The sequence below is a fragment of the Planococcus citri genome, chromosome 5 (genome assembly GCF_950023065.1).
Source record: "Planococcus citri chromosome 5, ihPlaCitr1.1, whole genome shotgun sequence".
NCBI lineage: Eukaryota > Metazoa > Arthropoda > Insecta > Hemiptera > Pseudococcidae > Planococcus > Planococcus citri.
In genome coordinates this window covers 53104683-53129822 of record NC_088681.1, presented here as the reverse complement: position 1 = coordinate 53129822, position 25140 = coordinate 53104683, and the positions used below count along the sequence as shown (strand labels likewise).

Genomic DNA, 25140 nt, shown 5'->3' with positions numbered 1-25140 from the left:
AAAATTTGAGTAATTTGAAAATCCTTCAATTCAACTCCCACATCAATAACTGTTACTTTTGGACCATTCTAGACCTCCAGTGATTTTTTTAAATTTTCTCTAGAAACTTTTAGTCACTCCGGAAAAGCCAAAAATGAAATTTAACATCTGGCTATAACTTTGGTGGATGCTTATTCGGTTCCATCTCCACAGTTTTAGGCAATTATCGTAAAATTCCAGGAATGCCAGTTCAACAACGAGTTTTTGATAAATTGGAAATTCCAGAAAAGCAATCACCCGACTCGACACAATCGCAATTTGACCTTTTTGGAGCCCGCAGCGAGTTTTCGAATTTCTTCAGGAATTTCAAATCTCTCTGGAGCACCCAAAAATGAATTTTTAGGATCTAGATCTTTGGTCGTTACCTATCGAAGACCCTCTCGACCGTTTTAGATAGCCTATAAAATTCTTGGGGTGTCAGTTCATAAATAAATTTTCGACCAACTTGTAATCCTTGAAAATATTTTGAAATTTTGACTAGAAAGGTGGGCGGATTTTGCACCAGGAATGAAATATTTGGCCCTAAATGGTCTTAGAACAAAGATAGTGCACCATTTATATAAATTCGAAAAGGTATTTTGAGTATCTGGATAGTAGTTGTCAGAAATACTGTCTAGAAAAGTAAGCGGGTTCTGCGCCAGGAATGGAGAATTCAATTTTCATGATAATGCAATTCTATTATTCTCCAGTAATTTATTGCTTCGGAAGGCGTTGTGATCCACTTCAGGAGCTAAAAATTTGCCCTAAATGGTCTTAGAACAAAGATAATGCACCATTTTTATAAATTGTAAAAGGTATTTTGAGTATCCGGAGAGTAGTGGTGAGAAATACTGTCTAGAAAAGTAAGCGGGTTCTGCGCCAGGAATGAAGAATTCAATTTTCAATTGGTATGAAAATGCAATTCTATTATTCTTCAGTAATTTATTGCATTGGAAGGTGTTGCGATCCACTTCAGGAGCTAAAAATTTAATCCTATTGTAAGTTCGGGTGTCCAATAAGCACTCTGATGACTTTTGAAAAAATTTGACCTCCGCTCCATCTTTCCGTAATTTTTTGTGAAGTTAACATTCGAAGGATCTGGAAAATTGGAACAATTATTGGTTTGGATAATCAGAAAAAATCATAGAAAATCATTTCTTTGACAGATTGAACATCCTACCCTCAAACTATAAATTGTGGTCCTTCGGGCCGGGTCAACTGTTTTTGAATTTTTCGTCAAATATGATGACCAGAGCTCGGATTTTTATGCACTAAAAAAGTCATTTTATGCGCATAAAATATGCATTTATTGTGATCAAATTATGACAAAATATGCCCTTATTCATCAAAATATGCACTTTTATGCAATATCAATATTGGTATCCATAGAAAGGATTTTTCATTTTAAAGGTATAGGGAAGGCTAGAAAATTAAGAAATTCAAAAATAAGAGATTAAAGTCTTCAATTTTACTTTAAATAATCAATTTTAAGTTAACATACAAATCGCCTCAACGTGGTGAAAAAAAATTTAAAAATCGTTTTTTCAATTTTTGTTCCAGTTTTTCAACTTTCAACTAAAATTTTACCAAAAATGGTTTTTTTGACCAAAATTTCCAAAATATGACTGAAAATTGGGAAAAATGCCCAAAATATGACGAATATGCGCTTAAAATGTCTAAAATATGCATTTTTATGCATTTATGCCCAAAATATGCAAAATATGCGCTGACAAGTTGGGCTCATTTTACTCAGAATTATATGATTCACAAAAATCCATAGGATATGCGCGATCTTCTGCGATGAATGAAAATATGACAAATCATAAAAATCCGAGCTCTAATGATGACACATGAACCAATTCACGAGATGCATAATACAAAATCTTCACAATAAATCAAACTTTCATGGATTCCGCTCATTTGGTCCTTCGGGCCGGGTGGATTTATTTTCGGTGAAATTCGTGTAAGTAGGCAGGCTAGGCACTGCGAGAAAATTTCAAAAAAATCCTGTCTTTTTCAAGGAAAAGCGTTTGGGTTCTCAGCTTGAGTTCAGTTCTATTTGATTTTCAAGAGCTCATATCCTTATTACGTCTCGAATCGAATTCAAAATTATACAAATTTCTTCTTATTAAAAAAAACTCGATTTTATTTGCCGCACTCGAACATTATTGTTTTCGTTCCGGTAGTAAATTTTGACTATTTTGATATTCCTTTTTTTCTCAGCCTTTTTTTTTTTTTTTTTTTTAGCTCATTCTTTCCTTATTCTCTGCATGAAAAATCATCAGCATATACGAAGAAATGTTTAAAAATGCAGTCGACGTCATTTTTCGTCGAGTTTTGCCATTAAATTTGGTCCGTTAAGCTGCTCACGGCGGCCTGGTTTCCATCTCGTAACAGCCCACTTATATGTACGTCTGTACAGAATGCGGGAAACCGTACTATATTCTGCGCTTATTTTTCCTAATACACGACGAGTAAGGGTATAGCGTGTATACCTACTGTGTAAGTGTGTACCGTGCACCGTGCATCGTGGATTCACAAAGTAGAAAAAATAGTTCCCATATATACGGCGCGGTGTAGCGGTTTTAAAATATACATTGCCGGGTACATTTACATTGTTTCATCGGCTTTGGTAATGAAGCGAAACATATCCGGTGTGTGTATGGACTGTAGAGATGGAGAAAAGCTCGGGGAGGACGGCGGCTTCGGTTAAACTATTTAAATAATAAAGAAAACGTAAAAGTTGTACGTAGATTTTCGCTTTAAAAAATATTCAAATGTAGCAACGGTTGCATTTGTTAGTGGATAAGGCAATATTTTATGGTCGTCTCTAATACCAAAATGGATGATTTTATTATGCAAAACGAGCTTATATGTAAATTGCGTAAAAGCCAAGACCGGGCCTAAAATTAAAGATGTGTGAAACTGAAAAGATTTATCGGTTTAGTCGACGAAAGAAATATTAACCTTCATTTGGCTGCTGGAATTCAGTGCAATATCCTTTGACGAGCTGAGTCTCGTACATCGCCCGCACGAAGGTCGACCTGGTCGAGTTCGTGAGCCAAAAAAAAAGAAGAAAAAAATGCCAAGTTGATTTTTATCGTATACTGAAGGCGGTTCGTTGATGTCGAAATCTGATAATTTGATGTTTTGTTTAACAAAATATTGAGGGTGAGTATAGGTGGATGTTGTCGAGTAATCGTGAAATAGTGTTTTTATTAGGTTGGAATCTGTTGTATGTAAATGGAATTTTTTTGGTTGATTTTTATTTATGCAAATTACGACTGTTTATACCGTTTTCCATCTCTAGTTTCTTCCCACACTCTTCAAAAAAATTTTAAAAATATGGTGTGACATTTGAATTTATACTGATTGAAGGTACTCAGTACTCACAAATAGATTAAATATTTCGGTCACATCGTTGTCTGCTTCGACTGACATGACACCCCTCCCATCTTCTTCATCATTTTCCGCACTTTTTTTTTAACGCAGGTACCTATTCAAGAAATAAATGCATAAATTTGAAATCATCGACGTCGAAGCGTCACACCACATTTTCAAGAATTTTTCAACTTATTTTCAAAGTGGAAAGCTGGAAGAGGAATTCAGACATTTATTTAAAAATTTTTCGTTGGGACGATTTTGCTCAATACAGCTCACACATGGTTCGTTGATAAGCTGAAAACCAATGATAAATCCATCCGGCTCGAAGGACCAAAATTTTCTAATATCAATAATTCACACAGAGTATACAAAAACAAGTGAACAACATTAAATTTGCATACAGATTGGTTCAATGATACAAAGTAAGCCCAAAACCAAAAATAAATCCACCCGGCTCGAAGGACCAAAAGTTTCCAATTTTAATACTTCACACGGAGTATACAAAAACAAGAGAACAACATTGAATTTGCGTACGGATTGGTTCATTGATACAAAGTAAGTCTAAAACCAAAAATAAATCCACCCGGCTCGAAGGACCAAATTTTTCTGGTTTAAATACTTTCTATGGAATATACAAAAACAAGTGAACGACATGAAAATCTGTATTGTAATAACGACCTTCAACACTTCTCATACTGAAAAGAGAACTAACTTCTAGTGACCGTCTCTGATTTGAACAGGAGTGGGGTTTTTGAAGAAGAGCACGGTCTAAAACCTCCACAACCAAAACATTTGTTGCTCAAATTGATTTTTCGATTTTTGACACATTTTGATTCCCTTCCATAAAATTTTGCAGTAAAGATGATGAAAGTCAGTTTGGAAGTTAATGTCGACTTCGCCAAAATCGAATTTCACAATTTCCAGAAATTCTAGAGTCTCCAGCGTAATTTTCAATTTTTCGAGAATCTTTGAATTTCATCAAAAGGGGAGGAAATTGATGTGAATATAACCCAAAAAAGGTTGAAAAAGTAACCAAAAGAGTGACAAAACGTGACCAAAACATTTTGATGAAGAAAAAAATCACTGAAAAAAAACACAATAAAACAGAACTTTGCAAATTGACAATTTTTGAGTTTGAACGAATTGATTAATTTTTTGAAAGAATCATTCGCGAACGAATAGATTCATTTTTAGCGAATCATTCGCAAACGAATTGATCAATTCTATAATTTATGAATCAATACGTTCGCGAATGATTCACCAAAAATTAAATAAATGAATCGATTCGTTCGCAAACGAGTCACTTACACGAATCAATTCGTTCACGAATAATTCGCCAAAAATTATCCAATTTATTCGCGAATGATTCACTTAAAAATTCAATTTGTTCGCGAATGATTCACCAAAAATTATTCAATTCGTTCGTGAACGATTCACCAAAAAATAAAAATTGAATAAATGATTCGATTCGTTCGCGAATGAGTCACTTATACGAATCAATTCGTTCGCGAATGATTCACCAACAATTTGGGTGAATGAATCGTTTCGTTCGCGAACGAGACACTTATACGAATCAATTCGTTATCGTTCGCGAATGATTTACTAAAAAATTACATTTGTTCGCGAATAATTCACCAAAAATTATTCAATTTGTTCGTGAATGATTCACCAAAAATTATTCAATTTGTTCGCGAATGATCCACTAAAAAATCCAATTTGTTCACGAATGATTCATCACCTACCTACAAATCAATCGATTTATTCAATCGTCAATTGGTTTTTCGATTCGATTTGATTCATTTCACTTGAAAACAGATCAGTTCCTACACAACAGTTTTACAAAAACCAAATCAACCGAAAATTAATTGATCCGTTTGCGAATGATTCACCGAGAAATCAATCAATTTTATTTAATCACCAATCGTTATTCTAAAAAGTTGAACTATTTCCGACATTTTTGGCAACAAAATGAGAACTTTCAAAATTCCTAGCAGAGAAGCCAATTTTTGGTAAAAAGCAGGACTTTGAACAATTTTTTAAAAAAGAGATTTTCTTGAATTTTTTTGCAAAAAAATGACAATTTTTAGCAAGTTGGTTGAAAAAAGAGAATTTTTGACAAATTTTGTCAAAAAAGAAGAAATTGAAAATTTTTGCAAATAAAAGTAGCAATTTTAAATTGCCGAAGAAATTTATTTTTTTTCGAAAATTGAGACTTAGGCCTCCTTGGCTCTTCGAAAGTGAAAATCTATTTCCATTTTTGAAGTAGAAAAACGAGACTTTTCAGGTAATTTGGCCATTCGAGCTGAAAAGCAAAAATTTTTGGAAACTTTCGGCAAAAAGCAAGCAATTTTTGGATAAAACTACAACTTTTTGGAATTTTTCCCAAAAATTGACAATTTTTAGTTTTTTTGCTAGAAAACGAAAATTTTTTCAGTCTATCAGTAGAAAAGCGAGACTTTTGTGCAGGTAGTTCATAGAAAGAAAAAAACGTAAGACTTTTTGGACTTTTTTGTGAAAAATGATTCGCAAATATTTACCTACTTACTTATCTTATTGATATTAATTAGCAATTACGAGCACGGCGATCGAGGTGACCACTTGGAAATCACTCTAACTCGTTTAACCGGTTGATAATTGGTCAGAATTCGACTTTCAACTTACTAAGTAAGTGACTGCAGCTTTTGGAGAAATTCAAAGATTTTGGAAAAATTTTAAATCATGCTGGAGGCTCCAGAATGGTCGAAAATGGCGAAATTTGGATGCAGGATGGATATTTACGACTTTTGGAGAAATTCAAATATTCTAGAAAAAATGGAAAATTTTGCTGGAGGCTCCAAAATAATTGGAAATGGTGAAATTCGGTTTTAAAGGAGTTTGACATCAGCTTCAGAACTTATTTCAATAATTTTCAAGAGGAAAAAGTGTACTTGAAAGAGGAAAAACACACATTTTAAAAAAATGATCTCTCTTGGATACCTACTTTTAAAAATTCCCCAAAAATGAAAAATCAATTCAGGTTGCTGAAATTTTGATTTAGGGATTTCGAGCCATGCTCTTTCCAAAACTCGCATACCACTTCAAACCCTCACTAAATCAATTCATTTCTCATAACTCAATATCAAAAATCAGTCCACCCGGTCTGAAGAACCAAAATTTGATAATCTGAATACTTCAATTTTGAAAAAACATGAACAGCATAATAATTCATTTCACGGATAAAATTATTTTTGAAATATTCACCGAGCTTTTCCTTTTAAGGGAAAGTTTACTTCATTCAATTTGTGCTTTCACACATTTCAGCCATTTTCTGATGTTAACTTCACACGAATATTCTACAATTTTCTTCAAGGTCAAGGTGAGAGTCTAAGGAACACTCCTTAAATTCTTTTTTTCGCCTCACACAATTATTCCAAGTTGAATGTCATGAAAAGCAATAAACATAATAGAATTTCCCATCTTGGAATTCTTTCATACGAGTAGATTAGGTAGGTACCCAACAACAATACAAACGTTAAAAATGGTATCAATTGAGAGAATTTTTCACCCTTTCACGAGTACAGATAAGTATAGGTAAAAGTAGACACCTATTTAGTAAATGACACGATGCAGCCTGATCCAATTTTCCAAACCATGAACCTATATGCTATCGGTGCGGTATACTATTTAATTGCCGAAGGTAATCTCGTTTTTGGCTCCGATACCGAGGCAATTACTATAAAGATAAAATATTCGACTACGGATAGTTAAGGACTACTGATAGTATAGTTACTAGTCGTACTATAAAGGACGAAAGAAAAGTCCACGCGCGGTAAAAGGTTTTCTTTATCGGTATCGTTTATCTGTTTTAATCTTCTTATAATAGGCTTCCAGATAGAAGAGCATGGTGTAAAGCTGCCGAAGAATGTAGTTGAAAATAGACACTGCTGGCGCACACAAGTGGAGAAAAATATAGCACAGGAGGAAAACGACGTTCTCGTTACCATTATCGAGAAGGACTTTTATTTATGTTAAAAAGAACCAGTGATAGAGCACGACGAGGACGAGAGCGAGAGGCAAAAAAAGCAAGAAGAAGAAAGGTACAAAACAGATAAAAACATACAACTCGAACGCCTTACAAAAGGATAGTAAATAACCACCACTTAACAACAATGAGAGAATTAATGTCCGCAACTTAAGTCTCTCGCTTTTACAAATATATTACTCTTGTTAATTTAATAGGTTATTTTCCAGCGAGAGAAGAGTAGGCTGCTCTCCCCCCCCACCCCTCTGGCTCTTTTTCCTCGAGATGTAGGTAGGTATGCGTGTGAACGTGCGAGTTTTCACGCTCGCCTTATGCTACAAGCATACATATGTACTAGTGTATATATATGTGCTGGATTATTAAGCCGTATCTTAAGGCTGTTTTCATCGTCATTGTTCTAGGTAAAAGTGTAGATATAGTACATCTCGACTGTTCTATATTATTTTGGCACAGTTTTCCACCATTTTTATTATTTTGGTCGGATAAGGCGCGCGAACGTATCGATTTAGATGGGGTATGTGGTGGGTAATATCTCACAAACGATGAACCTTTTAATTAATTATTTCGAACGAAAATGTCACCATGAATTAATCTAAACACAAATTTATTAATAAAATACCAACACTCGTAAAAGCAAATGTTCGAAGGATTAAATTTTCAACAATAAAAAAAAGGCAACGAGGATCGATTTTCTGATCAAGATCAAAGTCACGATTGCCAAATCGTTGAAAGCTCTTCGCTATTACACTCCAAACATACACATATCAATGGTTTATCGGACACTATTATCAATACTGGAATGAAATGCAGTGTGTTTTAAGGCTTTTGCATTCAACAAGTGCTTGCATGGTGAACTTGAACATCGACCACAATGAAGAAATAACTAACCCAGGCGAATGAAATAGAATTCTGAATGATTTCATTTCAGTTACCGAAATGTAAAGTTGCCACCACTGCATTCCAAAATGTTCCTCTAGTTTCAGGAATTACATCCTTCCATGTTTTAGCATGATGAATGCGAAATCTCTGAGAAGAAAAAATTTTCAAAACATAAATTTACCTACCCAAAAATAAGCTATTTTCAAATTTTTAACCGCTCAGTAGAACTCTAAAAGTGGCCCTAAATTTTGGCAAAAATGGCTCAAGTTGATGCAGAATCTCAAATAAGTACTATTTCTTGGAACTGGGCAATTTTCCACAAAACTGGTTAGGTAGGGGTTGGAGCGAAAAATTACGATTTTCTAAAATGCCTCATCCTTGAGGACCCATCAGGGGCACACAGTGGGCCACAGACCCCCCAAAAACGGCGATAATTCGAATTCAACCCCCATCGATGTGCAATACGTCGAATAATATGTTTTCGAGGTTGTAGAATTCGAATCTGCACTTATTTTTTTTGTAGGGGTGGGGGGTGAGGCGTGGGAAGAGGAAAAATTTCAAATGTTGCTTATATTATCGTGTAATATATCGATTAATATGTTTTCGAGGTCGTAGAGTTCGAATCCGGAGTTATTTTTTTAGTAGGGGTGGGGGGTGAGGCGCGGGGAGGGGGCAACTTCACATTTTGCTTATATTATTGTGTAATATGTCGATTGATATGTTTTCGAGGTTGTAGAATTCGAATCTGCACTAATTTTTTTTGTAGGGGTGAGGGTGAGGCGTGGGGAAGTGAAAAATTCCAAATTTACTTTTTGATGTTTTTTTATACCACTGATTTTCAATGTTTACAGTTTTTTACACGGAATCGGAACATATTTTGGTCTAAAACTTATAGAACAAGGCAAGACAGTGTGCTCTCTTCTGCATAGGAAGGAGTATTTTGGAGTGGTGTATACTATGCTTTCGTGATTTTTTGCACAAAATTGCACATTTGCTGTGAAGGTCCATTTTTCTATTAAAAATACATCAATTTTCTTCACAATTGCGGATATATCGCAATTTTAGGATCGAATCATGATATACTCGATTCAATTTTGATTGAAATACATTATTTGAGGTATAAAATGATTTTTTCAAATCAACGATATAAACAACCTCAAAAACATAACAAACGGCATATTAAACGATAATATGAGCAAAATTTGGAATTTTTCACCTCTCCACGCCTCACTTTTAATCCCTACCAAAAAAATAACTCCATATTCGAACTCTACGACCTCGAAAACATATTAATCGATATATTACACGATAATATAAGCAAAATTTGAAATCTTCTTGCTCCCCACGCCTCACCTCCCACCCCTACAAAAAAAATAAGTGCAGATTCGAATTCTACGACCTCGAAAACATATCAATCGACATATTACACAATAATATAAGCAAAATGTGAAGTTGCCCCCTCCCCGCGCCTCACCCCCCACCCCTACCAAAAAAATAACTCCGGATTCGAACTCTACGACCTCGAAAACATATTAATCGATATATTACACGATAATATAAGCAACATTTGAAATTTTTCCTCTCCCCACGCCTCACCCCCCACCCCTACAAAAAAAATAAGTGCAGATTCAAATTCTACGACCTCGAAAACATATTATTCGACGTATTGCACATCGATGAGGGTTGAATTCGAATTATCGCCGTTTTTGGGGGGTCTGTGGCCCACTGTGGGGCACCTCCGGAGCCCAAATTTTTTCTGAGTGACTTTCAAATCAAAATTAAAGTTTTTGTTGAATTTCATCTAAATCTGGTGGGATCGCTAAGTTGTACATGCAGAAATTTTTGAAATAATTTGAACAATCAGAAGAGGCGTTTACCCCCCGCCCCTCCTCCTCCACCTCACTTATTTAGATACAACATTAATTCGTGTAAGTATGTTTTGATATTTGAATTGACGAGGACGAAAGCTACGCTTTAGTAAAAAAAGCAGGACTTTGCCAGGATTTTTTGTGATTTTTGAGAGGGGGGATAGGCGAGGAAAAATTTTAACGAGTCCTTCATACGATTCAATTCGCTTGTGAATGATTCACCAAAAATTATGTAAATGAATCGATTCGTTCGCGAACGAGTCACTTATAAGAATCAATTCGTCCACGAATGATTCCACAAAAATTATTCAATTCGTTCGCGAATGATTCACCAACTATTATTCAATTTTTTAGTGAATGATTCACCAAAAATCATTCAATCCGTTCGCGAATGATTCACTAAAAAATTCAATTCATTCGCAAATAATTCAACAAAAGTTATTCAATTCGTTCGTGAATGATTCACCAAAAATTAGGCAAATGAATCGATTCGTTTGCGAACGAGTCACTTATACAAATCAATTCTCCCAAGAATGATTCCACAAAAATTATTCAATTCGTTCGCGAATGATTCATCAACTATTAATCAATTTGTTCGTGAATGATTCACCAAAAATCGAGTAAATGAATCGATTCGTTCGCGAGTGATTCACCAAAAATTGTTCAATCCGTTTGCGAATGATTCACTAAAAAATTCAATTCATCCGCAAGTAATTCATCACCAAAAATTGGGTAAATGAAACGATTCGTTCGCGAACGAGTCACTTATACGAATCAATTCGTTCGCGAATGAATCACTAAAAAATTCAATTCATTCGCAAGTAATTCATCACCAAAAATTAGGTAAATGAAACGATTCGTTCGCGAACGAGTCACTCATACGAATCGAGTCGTTTGCGAATGATTCACCAAAAATTATTCAATTCGTTCGCGAATGATTCACCAAAAAATTCAATTCATTCGCGAATAATTCAACAAAAATTATTCAATTCGTTCGTGAATGATTCACCAAAAATTAGGCAAATGAATTGATTCGTTCGCAAACGAGTCACTAATACGAATCAATTCATTCGTTAAAGACTCAGCAAAAATTATTCAATTCGTTCGCGAATGATTCATCAAAAATCAAGTGAATGAATCGATTCGTTCGCGAATGAATCACTAATACGAATCAATTCGTTCGCGAATGACTCAGCAAAAATTATTCAATTCGTTCGTGAATGATTCACCAAAAATTAAGTGAATGAATCGATTCGTTCGCGAATGAGTCATTTATACAAATCAATTCGTTCGCGAATAATGCAACAAAAATTCCCAGTTGACCACATGCTAGCAAAAAGCTAGCGTTTTATTCGCGTTTTGATAAGTTGCTAGCAATTTACTCGCTTTTTGTGGCCAGCAATAATTATCTCGCTAAAAGTAAGCGATTTTCTTGCAGTTTTTCGCTAGCAAATTCAATTCTAGCAATTTTCGAGCTGTTTTCCAGCGACTCTCAGCTAGCTTTTACTTCACTTTAACTTGCTCGCCTTATGCTAGCGTATTACTGGCGGATACTTGCTCGCAATTCTATGCTAGGACAGTTCAAGCAATATTCTCGCATATCTCAGCTAGCTTTTACTTCACTTCATACATGCTCGCCTGATGCTAGCGTATCACTGATGGATACTTGCTTGCAATTCTATGCCAAGAAAGTTCAAGCAATATTCTCGCATATCTCAGCTAGCTTTTTCCTCACTCTATACCTGCTCGCTTAATGCCAGCGTATCACTGACTAATATGTACCTGCTCACAGTTTTATGATAGGAAACTTCAGGTAATATTCTTGCATCTCTGAGCTAGCATTTACTTAGCCATCTGGCTCTAGAAAAATGTAAGCATATCTCTAGTTTCTGCATCTGGTGACTTGGCGTTTTCTTTGTAGTCAAATGATAGGAACGTGCTACCAGATCTTACGCATTTCTCACCAATAAACCTTTTTCTGCGTTATTTATTGTAGCAAAATGCGAGCAAGTATCTTTTCCATCCCTCAGCGCGCATACAAAAATCATTAAAAATATTCCTGCATATGACAATAGGAGTAATTGCACCCCCCCCCCCCCCCCCGCCGATCTTCCGGGGTAACTTTTTTCTTAAAGGGGACAACAAAATTTCATCAAATGGACATAGATATAGAAAGCTGTAGTTTACTCTACACTCCAATTTTAACACCCTCTGAAGACGACTTCAGGTGGGTTCAAGTCATTTTAGAGCCTCCAGTAGGCTTTTGAAACTTGAAATTCCCACAACATTAATTAATCAATTGGAGTTGACAAGCTGAAATTTACTTCGCAGGTTTCAAATGGTTTTGAAGCTTCCAGCTACTTTTAGGAAATTCCAATTTTCCAAAAAACGCCATACAACCTTCGAAAATTCGCTGGAGGCTCCAAAACGACTTGAAATCCACAAGCAGTTGACTTCGTAGCGTATTAAAATTAGTTTGCAGAATGAATTTCGACTCTCCATCTCAGTTTGATGAAATTTTGTGAAAATTTAAAGTTTTAAAAATCTGCTGGAGGCTTCAGGAATTTCCAAAGAGTCGCTGGAGGCTCCAAAACGACTTGAAATTCACCTGCAGTACTTCGTAGCGTATTGAAATTAGTTTTCAGAATAAATTTGAGCTTTACAACTTCAATTTGAGTTTCAAAAATCTGCTGGAGGCTCCAGAACTGCTCAAAACAAGTTGAAACCGTTTCCCATCGATTTGGCATGTCGAAAATAGGGTATATCCCAAATGTCAGGTTTCTTGGTCAATTTGGTAAAATTTTGATTTTTTCTCACATTTTGGCCAAAATTTGATTTTTGAAAATTCACCAAATATCGAAAAAGGTACTTACTTTAGCACTTGAATACATCAAAGAAATCAATCTTTCAAACCAAATCTAGACAAACCCCTCAAAACTGGGCGTAAAAATCCTGGCAATTATACACGCCCAGTATAAAAAAATGTCAAAAAAAAAAAAAAAAAAAAAATTTTGACAGGTGATGAATTTTTGCATGATCTTTCGATCTACGTTTGTAAGGTTTGAAAAATTTTGTGCACGTCCTATGTTGAAACGCAAAATCTGCGATTTCGGCTGACCTTTCAATCAAAATTGCCGCCATTTTGTAAGTAATGCCAATTTTTTCAGCAAGTTTGCTTTAAAATGTTCCTTAGGATGTCCCCTTTAAGGAAAACGTTGTCCCGGAGGATCGGCAGGGGGTGCAATTACCCCCATTTCCGTGGACTAAAATGTTGTTCAAATGTTTTTGAAATTTTTCATTTTCATGGTTTGTTTGATACTTCATTTTCAAATTTTAAATTTTGACAAATTTTCTATTTAAAAAAAAAAACTTCATTTTTTATTTAATAAAGTGATTTTTCAACCTAAGCGCTAGCATAATGCTAGCGAATTGCTAGCGTCGATCTCTCTCATGGTATAGTTTGCTACTCTTAGATAAAGTGTGTCATCAAGTTGAATATAAGCTCAAGGTGGTATCTTGTTGAAAAGTAAGAAGAGTGACATCACTCTTCTTATACTATCCCAAGATGCTAGCGTTATGCTACCTCTAAGCTGGGACAGTCGCCTAATTTTTGGAATTTCCTGGAGAACTACCACCTGTTAAAGGTAAACACCCAGAATTTTTAAAAATTAATTAATAGTAATTACTTTACTGATCAAAGTTTTTCTACGCTAGCAAAATGCTAGCTTCTTGCTAGCATAATTTGCGCTAGCGTAAATGGTGCCGGAATATGAGACACTTTTTGTAAAAATTGCTAGCAAATCAGTCGCGATTTAGTCGCATGTACGTAGCAGAATGCAGAGCAAAGTGCCAACAAAATGCTAGCTTTTTGCTAGCTTTGTGCCAGCTACGTGCTAGCTATTTGTGCGCAATTCTGCTACTCTAATGCGACCTAATCGCAACTGATTTGCTAGCATTTTTTAAAAAAAGTGTCTCAAATTCCGGCACCATTTACGCTAGCACAAAATTTGCTAGCATTTGGTCAACTGGGTTGTTCAATTCGTTCGCGAATGATTCACCAACTATTTATCAATTTGTTTGTGAATGATTCACCAAAAATCGAGTAAATGAATCGATTCGTTCGCGAACGAGTCACTTATACAAAATATGAATTCGTTCGCGAATGATTCACCAGAAATTATTCAATTCGTTCGCGAATGATTCACAAGAAAATTCAATTTGTTCGCGAATGATTCACCAACTGTTAATTAATTCGTTCGCGAATGATTCACCAAAAATTTAGTAAATGAATCGATTCGTTCGCGAACGAGTCACTCAATCCAATCAATACGTTCGTGAACGAGTCACTTGAACAAATCGATTCGTTCGTGAATGATTCACCAACTATCAACTAATTCGTTCGCGAATGATTCACTTCGATATCAATCAATTTATTCAATCGTCAATCGGTTGTGAATGATTCGATTCGATTCATTTCGCTTGAAAACAGATCAATTTCATATGCAGTAGTTTCACAAATAAATTAATTGATCCGTTTGCGAATGATTCACGAAGACACCAATCAATTTATTTAATCACCAATCGTTCGTAAATGATTCGATTCTATTACAAACACATCATTTGCTATACAAATGTTTCAAAATAAAAGTGAATAGTGAATCAATTCGTTCGTAGAAGATTTTTATTTGAAGAAACGTCGGTCTTCTCACGCATAATGCGTTGGTGCTTTTTTTTATTTCATTTTTTGGGCCAATGAAAAGTTTTCTTCAACATGTTAAATTTTTTAAAGATATAAAAAAATTTAATGGGAAATTTGAACGAAATTTGGAGAAAAAATATACCAGTTTTTCGAAATAAAACTGCGATTTTTATAGTAAAATAAGTAAGAGATGAAATACCTAACAATGTTTTCATTTTGATTGGTATAATTTTGCATAATATTCATATAACATATAAAAATGTTAATTTCTCCTTCAAATCTGGAACTTCTCAACAACGGAAAATAGAAACAAACTGACTCTGGCGAAGTGAGGGAAAAAGTTCTCATAAGCCAATATTTTGAGAGGTATGGAAACGATATTTTTTTGTGTGATGAATAACTCATGAGAAGTTTATTATTTTGCTTCAAATCAGTTGGATTGTTGACGTTAAAGGCCAAGATGCCGGACGTCATAAAATAAAACTTTTTGATTGAATGATAAAAAAATTGAAAGAGAAAAGCAAGCGGGCTTGAACCAAGCGAGAACAAAAGCCTTCAAAAATGTGTGATTTAAAAAAAATTGTTAAAAAAGGAGAAATGAATAATTGAAAATTGAAGTCTGATGTCAAAAAATTCTTGATGAAAAGTGATGAAAAGCAGGACAACTGAAGGATTTGCAGGATTCATTAGCAAAACACAGGACTTTTGCGGGACCGTTAGACACCCTAGTGAGAATTTTTTTTTCAAACGTCTACAAACCACATTCATAATAAGTACTTTTCAGAATTTATAATCTGAAACGAAATAAAAAGGTTCGAGAAGAAAAAAACAGGCAAAAAACGTGAAAATAAAACACATCCAAGTCATAAGACTTTCCATAAGAAATACAAAAAAATTCATAAAACACCACTTAAATTAGAATAAAAGCGAAGACTTTCTCGAGTTGATTCTTATTATTTAAAAAAATTCCAAAGTATTGGTTAAAAAAAAGGTACCTAACGAAAAAGATAACAATAAGGTAAAAACGTTTAAAACATCATTATAGTTTTCGATCAGCAGGTAAAAATCCTTTTCTCTATTTTTTTTCTCACAACAATATAGAGAGCTTTATACAGAAAATTTTGACTTTAAAGCATGAAAAAATAAAGACGAAGAAAACTTTTCGGTTTATTTAACTTTTTACATTATTCTTGCGAAAAATTGACGTTTAATATTTCGCCTTTAACAAAACTATTTCAAGAAAACCATTGCTATCCGTTTTTTTCCTTTTCTAAGTTACTTGGAATTTTTTTCATCGCACACGTGAATATTTCATTGGCGTTTTGAAGTATTCGTACTTTATTTACGAGTATACCGAGTTTTAGCAATAGAAACCAAAGAATTAGTAGAAATTTCCTGACGGGTGCTTGAAATTTAAAGCAAAATATTATTCACTTGTGTTCTCAGTTTGACAGCGTACGTACTTAACTATAAGACATGTCTACTCGAAAGTATTTGTATGAAAGTTGCGAGATGATTTTTTAGCTATGATTTTTTTTCCTTCTTTATACCTTGAGACGAATATTTGCATCAAATTTAAAGGGATAGATAGATGAAGAAAAATACGTGCCAGAAAAAAAAGCAGGGGGATAAATCACGATGTTGCAAAACTTGGTGTTGGATGAGTTGGCGCGATTCCTCGGTTCGTCAGAATCGGATTCCTGAATTACGATTCCCATACCTGAGAGAATCGGGATTCTCCACTCTCGATTCTTTCACAGAGTGAATCCGGTTCTGAATCCGATTCTTTAGCGGTTCTCGATTCCCTCCGATTCCGATTCCCAAATACTAATTTTTTTCAACTTCAGGACTTGACAAATGAATTTTAAATGAAATCAGTAATTTCCCCAACTAGGTATATGATCATTTTTCATGTTCTATTCTTTCGTTTGTGGCTGTGAGTAGGGAATTGCAGAGAATCGCGAGGGCGCGATTCTCCATTAAAGAGAATCCGATTCTTGCATTGCGCGATTCTTTCACTGCATAGAATCACTGATTTGCAATATTATCACACAACAGCCAATCTTTAAAAAAATGTCACCAGTCTCAAACTACAAAATGCAAATGCATCACTAAAAGCCATTAAAAACAGTGCATTTTACTGTTTCAACACGTGAATAATACCTGCAAGGAATCGCAGGGAATCGAGAAGGTGCGATTCTCTATAAAAGGGAATCGGATTCCTGCGTTTTCCGATTCTTTCGACTTGAAGAACCGCGATTCGAATCCGATTCGAATCGTGAGAATCGGATTCTTTCTCGATTCTTTCGCGCGATTCGAATCGCGCCAACTCTGCTGAGTGAGTGGTATCATTATCTTTTTTTTTTTTTGCTCGGCGGTGATTTGATTATTTTTCGTAATGATTATATATTCATGAACCGGTACTGTAGTTAATTTAAAATAAACTCTGTAGCTGATACGAATACAAAAAGGATTCTTGTATTCGAGGCTGTTTGTGAAAATTTCATTCAACTTTTCGATAACAAACTTGGCGCTTGTTGGTACCGTACTCGAATAGAAAATGAAGTTTTCACAAAGTTTACAGCTAGATCTTTTCCTTCTCTAACACTAATATCACTACATCTCTGTATAGTGTACCACTGTGAAAAACTGCTGCAGCTTTCTCGAGTTCACATAAATACAATAGCTTATTACCGACAGATGGAGAGCCGGTAGAGCCCCCTTTTGTAATTATTGTACCTAACTATAGGTATACCTACGCGATGGCGAAACGTGTAGCGAACTGAATCAATTATTACGAAAAGAAGGATGTAAAAAATATAGGTAGGTGTCGAGATGGAAATTTTCATCGAGGTGCACGAATAAAATATAGCTGCTGAGAGAAGTTAAGGGGTGAAATTCGTTGGAAATTTTAGAATACATAATTTAAAAGAAGTTTTGATTATGGTTATGGGAGCTTGAGGAGGAGGAGGAAGAGGAGGGAACGTCTCCTTCTCAATCTCTCACCCCCCCCCCCAAAAAAAAAACCTCAACTCTTATTGATAATCAAAAAAGTTACAAGACGCGAACAAAACGTCTAAACTTGGAAGAAAAAAAAATCACAAAAAAAGCCATAACATTTTAATCAAAAATGTAAAAAAAAAATGCAAAAAAAATTGACACATCAATTAAAATCTACAATAAAACTCCATTGAAACTTGGACAATTTTACTAAAAAAAAAAAACATGATTTTTTGGCATTTACTTACTGAAAATTATACCTAGGTACCTTTTGTCAGAAAAGTGAGGCCATTTCGCAACTCTTTGCTAATCAAGCGAGACTTCTCAGCAATTTTTTTACGTTAAAAATAAGAATTTTTGGCAATTTCTGAAAAAAGGAAGATTTTGAAAATTTTAGCAAAAAGTAGAACTTGTTGACAATTTTTTCCAAGAAGCGAGATTTGAAGCAATTTTGTGAATTTTTGGCAGAAAAGAGAACTTTTTGGAAATGGAAATAATAAAATGATACTTTTTTGCGATTTATGCTGAAATTCGAAAAAATGAGACTTTTTTGATACATTTTGGTAAAAAAGAGACTTTTTTTGAAAAAGTTGGCAAAATGGCAAAATTTTGACGATTTTAGCAAAAAGGCGAAACTTTTTGGGAATTTTTGGCAACAATAAAGCGAGACTTTTGATTGAACAGTTTCTGGAAAAAACTGGTACTTGGAATTTTATTCGATTAAACGACAATTTTTTGCAATTTTATGTAAGAAAGAACACTTTTTGGCAATTTTGACAGAAGCCGAGCTTTTCTCCCTACTTTTGGCAGAAAACGATCGGTTTCGACAATCTTTGCGAAAGGCAGGGCTTTGTAGGTGACGCTGAAAAGGCAGTGTAACCAGTTGGAAAAAGATTTTAAAAAATGAATACTTTTGTTGATCGATTAGTAAATCCAACTCCCCCACCCCCCTAATTTACGGATGTAATAATCTTGTAATTATAAACACCCCAAAAAATATTATTAGCACTAAAAATTTGGAATTCATGACCATTCCTGGAATCGGAATTTTATATTTTTGAAATCTAGAATCTTGCTGTAGGTAATTGAAAATACATAATATGATCAATTCAAAAAATGTTAATCAATTTTTACTTTAATTCGCTGACTTTGGTTTTATTTTATAATGAATTTTTTGAGTAGTTTTAACGGTGTTTTTCTGCACTTGAAATGGCAGTTTTTCTGATTTTTGTGCAGTTTTAAGGATGTTTCAATGAGTTTTTAGGTCACTTCAAAAGTTGTAAGGTCTTTATGAGTATTTTATCGACTCTTTTTGATTTTTTGGCCATTTTACTTTTACTTGTTTTATTTCTATTTTTTTATTTCATTATTCATTTGTTTGAAATGGTGCAAGTTGAGGTGAGTTTCTGAAATTCCTAGCAATGTTTCAGATTTGATCAAATCAAATAATATTTTAGGCTCAAATTGAATATTTTCTTTTCAAGGTACCTATTCAAGTACAATACATTCTTTTGCTACAAATTTTAAACTTTTCCATTTTAATTTATCCTTCATTCAGATTTTTTTGAATTTTTTCAAACTTTAAAGTTCTCTTACAAGAGAGTATCGTCCACTCATCACCTCCTCTTTGGCTGAAATTCGGCTCACTGAGAGTTCATGTCACCAACACCTCAGAACCAAATTTTTAGCAGCCTAAGTACGTAATCACAGCGCTTTCTGAAGCGATCTGCGTGATGTCAGCTTTTGAAAACTTGTAAAAAAATCAATCGATTTTCTAACGTTACGCCTGACTTTTAAAAACTTGAAAAAAAAATCAATCAACGTTTAGAAAATCTAATTTTTGAAAACTTGGAAAAAAATATTTTTGAAATTCTAATGATTAATATGCCAGATCTTTTAAAACTCAGAAGAAAATCGATCAAACGGTGTGAGGTTGGCTTTTGAAGGGGGGTGAGCTTTGTTATGTCCACACATTCGCGATTTCATGCAAAACTGCCAAATTCTGTGTACGAGGTTTTTCAAGGGAAAAAATCAGGAAATTCAAAATCAACAATGAAAAACTCAAAACTAAGCAAAAGTTGAAAGCTATCACCTAAAATTTAAAAAAAAATACATCGAAGATTCTATTTCATTCCCCATTTAACAAATCCCCTAAAAACATAAAACACTCTCCCCCTCTTATTTTTACAAAAAGTTTAAAAATGTCAAAAATAAGATGAAATGTTTTTACATGATCTGAAAACGCTAAATTCAAATATTGGCTTTATTTCTAGGATTCCGACTTCTTAACCACTCCCCCTTCGTCAATAATATCCTCAAAACATAATCCAACCACCCCAAAAAAAATAAAATTGAAAATGAGACACGAGTCATCGTTTGATAGGTTTTCCAGACACTTGGTCTAAAAATGGCCCCTCAGTGCCTCTTTAGGCCCCCATCTGAAACGAGTTCGAAAAATAATGAAAATATGGTGTGACATGTTAGTTCTCAATTATTCGGAGTCCCTTAGTTCGAACTTCGAATACCTGTTTATTTTTCGGTTTCAATCCCTATAAAAATATGTCTCCAATCGTATCAGTTCCTACGTAAATTTCTCCAAATGTAGGTATCTTTGACAAATGATCTTCACCTCTGAATTTTGAGAGGTGGAAAAGGGAAGAGTAGATGATTGAACGAAAGGAGCCCTGCATTCGTAGCAATATGGAAGATTAATAATAGGTACCCTACCTATATTTTCTTCCAAAAAATGAAATCAGTTATCCAGAACCAACAACCTTAAAATCCACACGAGTACAACACAAGAGAGCTAACATCCTTCGAATTACTATAATAAAATCCATTGTAAAAATCCATCACCTCCCATTAACTCACCTAGCACATCCGGAACAGCACCATAAGTTCAATTCAGCCATCTGTAAAATTTTGTATTCCATCTAAACTCGAACAGAGATCTTCCACCTGCGAAAACCCAAAGTGAAAGAATATAAAATATATATTGGTACAATAAAGTAAACATAATCGTATCACAATCACATCTCAAATAGCAGCAGTCAGTTCAAGTACAGCTCAGCCATAGCTATTTCAAACATAAAAATTTATTCGAATTTAGCTCTGGCAAAAAGAGAGAATAGGTACCTACCTAAGTACATAGCGAAATACAACACATCGAAAAGTAAAACTACACATCTTAGGTAGGTAGAGGTACTCATCTGTGTGTATGTGTATCTAAAATGCAGACACATTTTACAGCAAATAACACTCTAACGTGTTTAATCCTACATATACAACGAGTTGAATATAATGTTAAATGTGATAAATGCTCGTAAAATTTGATGTTCGTTGTTCGCGTATCGTTTTTTGAGAAAACAACAAGTTGAAAAACGCGTTGCAAAATTAGCGAAACGAATAACACGCAGCTGGATCGTCCCAAAGGGGTGTAAGAATAAAGCGAGGGGGTGTAAAGGCCTGGCGTGTTATTACAGCACCATTTGCTCGTTTCGAGTTTGAAAATAACACCGTTGAAGATGTTCGATGCTCTCGAGATAAGAAAACTTTTCATCAACTTGGTTAAATATGTTAAAACGAGAGGGGCGTTGATGATACTTAAGTCCAATCTCGAGTTAGACCTTTTTTAGATTAATACATTACGATCGACGAGTTAACCGGATTAATTGTTTTTCAAAGAGGATCGCTTATTCGAAGGATATAAACTTGAATCGTGTATAGCACTCTATAAACAAATCTTCGGTAGATGTTGGAAAAACCACGTGGTAAAGCTTTCCATCAACTTGAAACTTGCTAACTTATTCAATTTTGGATTACAGTTCAATCAACTCTTATCAATTTTACCCCAAATATGGGTAACTCTCAGCGTTCCTAAACTCGGATACTTACTCGTACACGACGACCTTGAAACAACACGAATTTTCATAACTTTCCGTACAAAAGCTCCGCAACTTACACACGAATAATAATTTAAACAACGGGTTGAAAAGTTCGCCTAGAAGCCATTTCAACTGAGGCCGGAAAAATTGTTTATATAGTTGTTTTAAAACTTTGTTAATTACAATTACTCGCCTATGCTAACGCATCTAAATTGTTTGCAAGATTTTTACCTAACTATACTCCGACAAATAAAATACTCGACTGAAATATTTCACATCGCCCACGTTTTACAAAAAAAAGAATACCAAAATTCCACGAAACGCTAACCCAAAAGTCAACTGATTCCATCCGGAGAGAATTTTCGTTCAGTTTCAACTACAGTGTAGTTGAACATTGTCGTTAGCTTTTCACCGAACAAACCAACCGTCCTGTTCTGATTTTAATGAGAAAATTATTCAGCCGCGGATAATCTTTCGTAGAGTTTTTCAAAATATGACATTTTAGCAGCGTCCCCGAAACTCGTAAATAATGTTCATTAATTTACCTGGCTGAAAAAGAAACAACAACCCAATTCGTATTTAGATTCACTAAAAATACCAAAAATATAATTGTACTTTACAGAAAGACATCGTGAAACTAAATTAACCTTTTTAGATATTTTTACCTCGACTTTACATTCGACGATATTAAAATAGGGAAATGCCAAAGAAACCATTTCGTTGACTTTTTTTTTTTTTTTTTGCCTCGACAATGTCCAAGACACAATTAGCACTTTAAATTCGTAAAAGTAATTCCAGTTTTTTAGTAAAATGGCTACGTAACTCTCCATACATGAAATATTCCCCTTGTGGTGAAAAATTACAATCATAATAACTTCGGTCATCGTCAATCCTTACATTTTAGAAATTACCTATTTTACCAAAAAAAAAAAAAATTAAAAGTATAATTTAAGATCTTTACTTCTTCGAGACAAATCACAAAAAAATTTCAAATAGGTAGGTACTAGGTATGAAGAAAAAAATCAACAAGTGTATTTATTCGTACATTCTTAGTTGAGAATTGAAAAAAAAAAAAAAAAAATTAATCATATTTATGAAGATTGCAGAGGACGGCAGTCAACATCAATATCGAGCCTTACCAGCAGCTTCAATACAAATAGAACCAGGGACAAAATTGAATAAACTACTCAAACTCAAACCCAACGTCAAGTCAAATGATGATGATGATGATGAACAAAAGAATAATATCCATCTTAAGGTAACATGGGAGATGGGACACAGAACACAGACTCCTTGGATAAGTATCAAAACCACGAAAATTCACCCTTCTGGAAGAAATTCCCATATCATCTATTCGAACAAGAAGGAATGCGAAGATACTGTAGTAATATTCTTCTGTTTTGGATTTACTTTGGCTCCTCTTTTTCTTACCATCAACAGAGACGTTAGGGACATGATTACAAATCGTATCAGAGTACTTTGTACCTGAGTAGCAGGAACACAGTTTCGATGTATTTAGAACAAAGGCTGATTCAAAAGAATCATCAAGATGTTTATAGTAATAAAATAATAAATCCAAGATACTTCTCTAGAGTTCAGATACCTGTTGTGAAAGATTGGTGATTTTGATGCAAGAAACACTTCAACTCCGGAGGGTAATGGCAATGAATCGAGGTTTCAATTGGTCAATATTGGTCAACATTACAATGCTTAATCAAAAAATACACGAAAATTCACTAAAATAACACTAACTTCACAATAAATTCACGTTTCCTCCATCAGAAAAAAAAAATTGAAAAAATTTCAATTTCTCATAAGACAATCAATTGAGAAATTAGCCAGGTTATTTCTTCATTTTGACTGTCACCATTAGTAACAATTTTCACCGCTAGGATCGTTATCAGTCTAACCTTCGTCCTTATCATAACTTTCACTTTTCTTATCAAGAAAATAAACATGTTATGAAAATTTTTTCATTCGAAGCAGTAGAAACTAGAATATGTAATCAAGCTATCGTTATTTTATTATTTCACTGCTTCATTCAGTTGGTAATTAAAGTACACAAATGGAAGACAATCGTAATGGCACTTCGACCATTGCTCGTGGGAGCTATAAAATCGAAAATGGACGGGTAAGATTTTACATCTCAACTATTTCACGTAACAAACTCATTATTAATCGTTCATTTCACATTCTAGCTAAGCTACATAGGCCATGATATAACTCGAATCCCAGACGTCTTCGGTAAACTTCACGGATCAGAAATAACAACTTTGGATTTGAGTTTCAATAACATTATGAATTTGAGTAGCTTGGAGAGATTTCCTGCTTTGACTCATTTAATTTTGGACAACAATCAATTAAGTGACAGTATTATGTTCCAACCAATACAGACCTTGGAGACATTATCGTTGAACAACAACAAAGTAAAAATTTTACATCAACAGTTGAAATAACATTCGTCGAATTGAGAAAAACACTCAGTGTGATAATATTTTGCTTCAGATTACAGATTTGGACGGATTAGTACAAAAGCTACGTAAAAATTTCCCCATCTTGAGACATCTCAGTTTACTCGGTAATAAAGCTTGTCCAAATCAAATTTCCGATTCGCAGAAGGATGAAGATGATTACAAACGATACAGATGCTTCGTCCTGCATTACTTGAGAACTTTAAGATTCCTGGATTTTTCACCAGTATCTGTGCAGGAGCTTCGAGAAGCAGCTATTAAAGGACAATTTATGCTCATCAAGAGACCTAAAGAGGTAATTTATTTCACTTCGAGTATCGAGCTAATAATTATAAGTGTTTTTCAGTAATATTGTTTATACGAAAAATTCTTATCGTGCATAGATACCTGAAGTGGACGATTTCTACGAACAAGACTCATGCAGGTACACTCCATTACCTGAATCCGATCAAAAAGTTGGTGAACATAAAGGTAAATACTCGCAAAGTACCTTTGCTTATTATTTATGTAAATCTTGATCTATTTTCCGAACTCAAATCATCATTCGTCTCATTTTTCAGGAGCATATGGAATGTTTAAATTCCGTTACACTACCAAACAGTCGGAAGGTAATCGGTTTATCGTGAATAATGACTTATGAATTTGTGTTCAGTTTTTTAAACTTATTGATTAAGGCAGCTCATACGTACTTAACAATGAAATTTTTCCTCATTCCGATCCAATAATGTAAGAATACTTAGTATCGACAGTTTGACTGATATATTGCGAAACCAATTTATCAATTTTTATTATTTATGGTTAGTTACCTTTATTGCGTGCAATTTTATAATACGTTCCACATTTTTTTTATACCCTTCGTTAGTAAATTTTTTTATTCTTGAGAAAATTATCGAATTTATTTTCTTAATTTTAAGAA

The 25140-nt window shown here is 34.3% G+C and overlaps 2 protein-coding genes across 2 annotated transcripts in view; one reads left to right on the top strand and one right to left on the bottom strand.

Moving 5' to 3' along the window:
- The window catches only part of LOC135847918 (zwei Ig domain protein zig-8-like), a 450816-nt gene extending 427278 nt beyond the window's left edge, over positions 1–23538 (bottom strand). The window contains exons 1-2 of the mRNA XM_065367656.1: positions 23357–23538; positions 20741–20827 (exon numbers count right to left, since the gene is read on the bottom strand). The gene's annotated coding sequence lies outside the window, so the exon portion shown is untranslated. The remainder of the gene's footprint in view (positions 1–20740; positions 20828–23356) is intronic.
- A 169-nt stretch (positions 23539–23707) lies between these two features.
- Positions 23708–25110, top strand: LOC135849369 (leucine-rich melanocyte differentiation-associated protein-like). Its single transcript, XM_065369762.1, has 5 exons — positions 23708–23884; positions 23952–24179; positions 24259–24519; positions 24608–24695; positions 24785–25110. The coding sequence occupies exons 1-5, from the start codon at positions 23819–23821 to the stop codon at positions 24862–24864; spliced, it is 723 nt and encodes a 240-aa protein (XP_065225834.1). The 5' UTR covers positions 23708–23818; the 3' UTR covers positions 24865–25110.
- Positions 25111–25140: the final 30 nt, after the last annotated feature.

Bases quoted from the DNA above. Each gene is read 5' to 3' on its own strand.
- LOC135849369 (XM_065369762.1), top strand. From the start codon at position 23,819: ATGGAAGACAATCGTAATGGCACTTCGACCATTGCTCGTGGGAGCTAT. The intron at 23,885-23,951 runs GTAAGATTTTAC...TTCACATTCTAG, and splicing joins ATAAAATCGAAAATGGACGG to CTAAGCTACATAGGCCATGA. The intron at 24,180-24,258 runs GTAAAAATTTTA...ATTTTGCTTCAG, and splicing joins TATCGTTGAACAACAACAAA to ATTACAGATTTGGACGGATT.